At 45.9% G+C, this 7,352-nt stretch overlaps 1 protein-coding gene across 1 annotated transcript; it reads right to left on the bottom strand.

Moving 5' to 3' along the window:
- Window positions 1–439: 439 nt before the first annotated feature.
- Window positions 440–6,991, bottom strand: FGF20 (fibroblast growth factor 20; the record flags this gene model as incomplete). The annotated part of the gene is made up of 3 exons (XM_083399194.1): window positions 440–1,479; window positions 3,194–3,297; window positions 6,697–6,991. 3 exons carry the CDS (start codon window positions 6,989–6,991, stop codon window positions 1,234–1,236), a joined length of 645 nt encoding a protein of 214 aa, XP_083255320.1. The 3' UTR covers window positions 440–1,233.
- Window positions 6,992–7,352: the final 361 nt, after the last annotated feature.

The following is a 7,352-nucleotide window of genomic DNA, read 5'->3' on the forward strand; positions in this document are numbered from 1 at the left end:
AACACTGTATTTTGATATCTGTGAGCCTTCGAGCAACTTCAGACATTAAAGTGGACCAGGAGGAAACAGGAAGTGCAGGTAACTCAAGTTTTATCTGTTTCCTGTCTCAGAACCCTCCATGACAAGAGCTTTCAAAGCCATCCTAACCACAGTGGAGGGTGTAGACAATGCTGGTGGGGCTGATGGAAGTTGGAGTCTAACAACTTCTGGAGGACACCAGACGCCCCATCTCATGACATAACAGTTACTATCAAGGACCAGAGTCATCATGAAGAACCAGAGAGTTGAAAACATAGATGCTTCTGTATAATAACCATGTGCAATCAGAGACATAAGAGTGGGTGAGGACTACCCTTGCCTCTGCTACCACTGATTGACAATTCCATTAAGTAACAACAGTGAAACAAACAGATGGAAGTTTATCTTTAATTCCCTTTTAATTGTGCATTTTTTAAAAATCCAGTACAAATATAGGGGGCAGTCACAAGGCAGCCAACAACTTTTCCTATGTAAGGCAACGGAGCGTGCATAGAAATATAACCCCAGTTTATTATTTCCCAACAATGATATTTCCAGAGATGTTGTTCCATTTGAACTCTTTGGGGGGATACAACACCCCTTTTCTTGACACTACCTTGGAGTAAATATTGGCACCATAATTGATTTTTCATTGGGGTAAAGGGTTGTACTCTCTTCATAGCCCAGTAAAAAATAAACTCTGTAATAAATAAATATTTAAAATAAATATATGCACTCTGAAAGTATATAAATTAGGTCCATCCTGAAGGGAAAAACAAATCCAGATTTCACTTCCCGAGTTAGCGCTGTCCCCATAGATTGACACTCCCAATCCACACAGCTTGCCATTCATTCTTTTCCTGCCATTTCTTCCATTTTCCTACAATCTGCCTCCACATGCTTTAGGTAGCTATTTGTGTTCTAGGTGAAGGGAGAAAGCAATCCAGAACAGTCTGGTTTGAAGTCCAGTTCCAACTTCTCCTTGTCTACTTGACCGGCACACGAGTGAGCAAACCAAAAAGAGGTTGACCCACTTGACCTCAAGGCCCACTCTCCTAAATCCAGACGTTGGGCAATGAAGGGCTTGTCTACCACTAACAGCTTCTCTGACAACCGGCACCCTAGATATCTCAGAACTCCACAGCATTCGGAAGTTCTTCGTGCTTTTGTTACCACTGAGGCTAAGAGACTCCATTCTCCTCCAGTGTTCCGACTTCAGCTGAATACTAACACATCCTTGTAGAGCTCTGGTACTCGTTCTGGATCCACCGGCCTGGGCAAGAAATGGGTGAATTTCTGGTGTCTTTTGGACCTCGCCCCGTCTCGGGGACTGCCGTCTTTGTTTAGCGCCACAAAGTACCGCCGGCCAGAGTCCCCGTGCTTGTACACATTGGAGGAATATGTGTTGTACCAGTTCTCTTCAAACTGTTCTCTGAAGACACATTCAGGAGTCAGCTTCTCCTGTGGAAATTTTAGGAATAAACACAGAGGTGAGAAATCTGATTAAGTAAATGCCTCAAAGGTGGCATCTCTCAAAAGCAGCTTTCCTTTCACTTGCTCAGATAAGAGCTAACTAATCCTTTAGGCAATGACTGTTCTTAGGCCACCCCCCAAAAAATTGCTTTTGGAATAAAAGCTTTTAAAAATGAATTTTGCTTACAAGGCAGCTTTCCCTCTAAAAGTCAGTCTAAAAGTGCATCGATACATATAAATCAGCAGGTACATTTTTATGCAGATTTGTACCATGGGCCGATTTGTGCCATTTTAAGGATCTAGCAATACCCCTAACCCTCCCCACCTCGGATTACCATATTGGCCCGAATATAAGCCGCACTTTTTTTCCAAATTCCGACCGTGAAAAGTTAAAATGTGGCTTAAATTCATGACCTTACAAAATTTGGCTTTTATGATGTCGCTGCTGAAACAGACTTAGGGTAAAACGGAACGGGTGTGAGTGCCTGTGGAATTTTAAGGGAGCTACTAATATTAGGGTATTGTCTTGTTTTCTTTTTCCCCCTTGAATTTTAAAGGTGTGGCTTATTTGTGGGTGAGGCTTATATTTGGGCCAATACAGTATATCCCCTATGCTTCCAGAAGAGAAGCGACAGATCCATTGCTTTAATAAAAGAGTCAAAGGGAAGCATTGGGGATATACAGTGATACCTCTGGTTATGAACTTAATTCGTTCAGAGGTCCATTCTTAACCTGAAACCGTTCTTAACCTGAGGTACCACTTTAGCTAATGGGGTCTCCCGCTGCCGCCACGTGATTTCTGTTCTCATCCTGAGGTAAAGTTCTTAACCGGAGGTACTACTACCGGGTTAGCAGAGTTTGTAACCCGAAGTGTTTGTAACCCAAGGTACCACTGTACTAAATTGGCCTGACTATCAGATGATTATTTTATTAACAAGGAAAGAAAGAAAGAAAGAAAGAAAGAAAGAAAGAAAGAAAGAACACCCCAGAGCTCTACCGGCTGAATCGCAATGGAGCAGCAAATTTCACTTCCGGCCATCTATGCTCTGGTATTTATGTGTACAACTCCTTCATTCTCTCTCTTTATTTTGGTGAACAGAGAGTGAACTCAGAGCATGACTTGCTTTGCAAGATTGATATTTGAAAGAAAATATTAGCTACTGAGCCCCTTTACAAAACTGTCTGGACTCCTAGACTAGTTTTGCCAATCTGGTTGCCCTTTCGGACTACAACTCCCATCAGCCCTGGTTGCAGCTAGTAGGTGTTGTAAGTCCAAAACCTTTGGAAGGCACCTGGGTTGGCTAAGGCTGTTGTAGATTAACAATACTAAGACTCCCTTGTCCCCTCACTCCTTGCAAATTGGACTTCTTTCTTCCCTCAGAACTAAATGTCATTCACATGAGCACCTGGGCCAGGCTGGCTGGAACCGGCTGCCACCGCATATGAATAAAAGTCCACCCAATGGCTCCTTTAACTCTGCTGGTAGCAGCCAGGGAAGTTGACCTGACATCTGGGGAAGGGGCATAGCTCAGAGACAGGGCATATCTTTGCATGCAGAATGGTCCGGAACGGATAATAATAAATGGGTTTGATCCAACTTTCTCTGACACCAGCAGCAAAATTCCCAGTGACTATAACAGATCAAGTCGACAGATAATCTGAGCTTATAGCACAAGCTGAGTGATACAATGGTAATACTTACAGAGCCATAAAGTTCTCCTTTTTCATTCATTCCAAGGTAAAGGCCGCTGTCCACGCCTCGAATACTGACTAATCCCACGGCCACACTGATGAATTCAAGGATACCTGCATTGAGGAGGGAGAAAAACAAATGTTTGTTTTCAACTTCCTTGCAAGTTGCAGTGCAGACATATTTATAAAGTACTGCCAAAGGCAGACAGAGACTTAGCTATGCAAAACCTAGCTGTAGTATTTTGTTATAGCACAGAACACCCTCAAAAGGTGTATCCCTGAGTTATAATGGTTCAAATACTGGGCACGATCCGGCCTAAACTAAGCCCTTTGACACTTCATTGATTTCAACGAGAGCATGTGCCCAAGTCTCTCTAGCTAAAATCAGTGGAACTTATAAGTGCAACTTTAGCTAGGCTATCCCATTCTCTGTTAAATAATAACAGTAATCAAATATTTGGATAGTTGGAAAGGAAGTTTTTGATAACTGCTTTTAAAAACCATGGCTCCCCCTTCCCTTTTGAAATATTGCCATCTGATTTTAGGCATAGCTTTGAATCTTTCTTCTGTATTTATCAATGCTGTTTTATTTTCCGAACTCCCAAAGCAAGATAATGAATGTTCTATCATTTGCAGCCTTGGGAGTTTTAATTGAAAGTTGCCAGGGTCTCGGTTTGTGTAATGCTGAGTGGCAGCCCAGCCAAATCTTCTTACAAAGATCAGATATTAAATCTTCCCACACTGCAAATAAATCATCAGAGATTTCGGAGTTCCCAATATTCAAAGTTCCATTGAAAGACATGGGAGGTATTCTGCCTTTCTGATATCATTTTCAAAGAAAAACTCCCCTCCCCTCCCCCGCTCCAATTCATAATAAGCAGGTGATTCAATCCACAAAGACACCACATCAGACAAACCTATTGAGAATGGCGATAGAATAAAGAAGCACCAAGAATGTTTGATCTCGATCTCAAACTCTCTCTCTCTCTCTCTCTTTGGAGGTAATTATTCTGTGTTTACATGCTGTAAGAAATTTCCCTTCTGTGCAGAACTCTGTTGAACTGACGTTCTGTTCAGTCTGGAAACCTTGATGTTTCCAGTGTGTTGCAAAATCAGTTAAGAACCTTTTGCAACGGGTTGTTTTGACTATGGGAAACCTGATAGAAAGCCTCTCTGTTGGCCTTTTGTGTCTGTTCAAACCCCTCCATGGTTGTCAACAGTAGCAGGTTTCTTCAGATAAGGCTGTGCTTCCTACAATCTGTCAGTTTTTGTTTGCTCTTACAAATTAAGCAACCTTTCCCAATCTTGCATTAAGTCTCCTATTGTCATTAAGGCACAGTGTCGAAGCAATGATTCTTCAACATCTACTTCGTTGGGCTGGTCATGTTGTTTGGATGCCTGATTATCGACTTCCAAAGCAGCTACCCTATTCCCAACTTAAAAATGGAAAGCATAATGCTGGCGGTCAACCAAAGAGGTTTAAAGACTCTCCCAAGGCAAGTCTTTTTTTAAAAATGTAGTATAAACACTGATAATTGGGAAACACTGGCCTGCGAGCGCTCCAGTTGGAGAACAGCCTTTACCAAAGGTGTCATGGACTTTGAAGACACTCGAACTCAGGGCAAAAGGGAGAAATGAGCTAAGAGGAAGGCACATTTGGCAAACCCTCACCATGTGGAAGGATGTGCAGATCCAGAACTGGCCTCCACAGTTACCTATGGACACACTGCTAAGACCGTGTTCATGGAAGACAATCTTACTCAGCTCCGAGTGATCACCAGAGAAGGAGAAGAAGAAAACTTGAATCCTAAACAGAGCAATGGCCTTCTCGGTAGTCGCGCCCACCCTGTGGAACGCCCTCCCATCAGATGTCAAAGAAATAAACAACTACCTCACATTTAGAAGACATCTGAAGGCAGCCCTTCAAACTAGGGAAGTTTTTAATGACTGATGTTTTAATGTTTTTTTAATCTTTTGTTGGAAGCCGCCCAGAATGGCTGGGGAAACCCAACCAGATGGGTGGGATATAAATAATAAATTATTATTACTACTACTACTACTAATGCAGGTCAGAGATTTAGCAAGTTATCAGACGACTGGCTAGTGTGCCAGGTCATGTGTGGACCTGGGAGACACCTGCTATGCCATAAACTCAATGGTTGGCCTTCCTCTAGTCACCCTGCCTTCTTTTTCCAATCTGCGAAATGGGCATAGTAAAAAATCTATAGGGCTGTTGGGAAGAGAATCAAACTATCTTTGCAGGAATACAGCCATAGACTCACAGTCTCCTCACTGCTCTTAAGGCAGGCAGACGGCCTGTTCTGTTGGATACAGTGCCTGGCACAGCAGAGCTAAATAGACATGAAACAACATTAGCTGCTGTTGTTTATGCAGGACCAGCACAGTTCAGTTCCACTTTGCACAGCAGCGTCTTGTTAAAGTGCAGTCTTGCACACATTTGCGTATGCCTAACTCCCACTGGAACGCATGGGGCTTAATACACAGGTAGCAAAGGGCAGGGCTGCATTGCAAACAATTAAGGAAGGCAAGACCTACATTCATTTGTTAGAAGAAAAATCAAAGCGCTGGCAAAGATCAGAGTGAAAGGCTGGAATTGACACGCCCTCTTCCTCCCCTCAGCCAGAGCAGTGTGTCCAGGTATGCCGCTGTGATATGTCTCTGTATTTCCGCATATGCACACACACATGCTGCCTACATACAAGCGGTGCAGATGACTGAGCAAATACATATGGCGTTTCCTTTCCAAAGGGAGAGGTCCTGAGGCTGTCTAGGGCAGCACGCTCTGACCTGGAAGCCCTCTCTTCTCATCCGCACCAACTAATTACCTACTTCCTGCAGGAAAGCACACCTGTGTCCAAAATAGCATGCAACCACCATGAGACTAACTATTGACATGGAAACTGTGGCCGATTGCAGTTTTCAGGTGCAATGCTATTTCTGGCAAGGATTCCACCCACAACGTTCATCTGCTGCACAGTATGGGATGCAGCTGTCGGTGGCGCCAGAAAGGCACTCTGCACATGCTCGAGGAAATCTTTTGTTACTTCATGCCTACAAGGCCCTTCTTTTTCCCCAAAAAAGGTTGTTGCTCCAAACAAAGCCTTGAGCATGAGGCTTCATCTCAGGGCCATGGCTTGGGGCAAAAGATTCCTGCATTGCAGGGGGCTGGACTAGATGATCCTCGGGATCCCTTCCGGCTCTAGGATTCTAATGATGCCCTCCCCCCCCCCCCAATTCCCTCAAGCTCTTGTCTCCAGCATCACCTGGAGCTAGGCTGGCTCCCTTTGCCGCGGTCCTAGCCCGGATCTAAAGCGGTTTATGCCTTTAAGCCAGAGGTCCGTTGCTATACCATCTGTTGCTATAGGATGCTTCCGTCGCAAGGGGAGAAGGTGGGGGAAGAAGCCGCGGAAGAGAGTGAAGCCTGCTTGGAAAGAGAGGGGGAAAAAGAAGGAAGGGAGGAAGGAAGGAAGGGAGAAGAGTGAGGCACCTTACCGAAGAGGCTGTGGTCTTGCCGAGTGCCTTGCACGCTGCCGTCGGGCAGGATCTGCAGGTGGAAGCCCGTCCTGCAGTACAGCTGCCTCCGGCGCAGGATGCCTTGCAAGTGCGCCAGCTCGGTGGCCCCCGACGCCGCCGCGCCCCCTCGGGAGCCCCTCTCCACCTGCGCCAGGCGGTCGCCCAGCAGAGGTGGCCTCTCCCCAGACGGAGGCAGGAGGAAGTGGGAGCCCACCTGCTGGCCCAAGCCCTCCAGGCCGCCTAGGAAGCCCCCGACGTCGGCTAAGGGAGCCATGGAGGAGTCCCAGCGAGGAAGGGATGGAGAAGGACGGCGGGGAGATATATATATATATTATGGACAGGTAGACGTATGCAGAGAGTCACGTCTCAAGGCTCACAGCTGGGGCTTCTCCCGGAGGCCGGACTCCGCATCCAGATAGCAGTTGCCTGTCTGGGGAGGCTCTCCTCTCTCCCTAGGCATGGGGCTGGCGGGACTGGGCTGAGCTTGGCATAAACATCCACAGCCGGTGCTGGTGCTGCTGCTGCTGCCGCTTCTGGCTCGATGCAAGCGAGGCCTCTCCAAAATTGCGCGTGGGGGAATCTCTCCAGCTCGCGCTCTATATATAGCCACGTCGGGCGGGTTTCACCCTGACATA

The sequence above is a fragment of the Podarcis tiliguerta genome, assembly GCF_965153285.1.
Source record: "Podarcis tiliguerta genome assembly, chromosome: 9".
In the NCBI taxonomy this organism is placed as follows: Eukaryota; Metazoa; Chordata; class Lepidosauria; order Squamata; family Lacertidae; genus Podarcis; species Podarcis tiliguerta.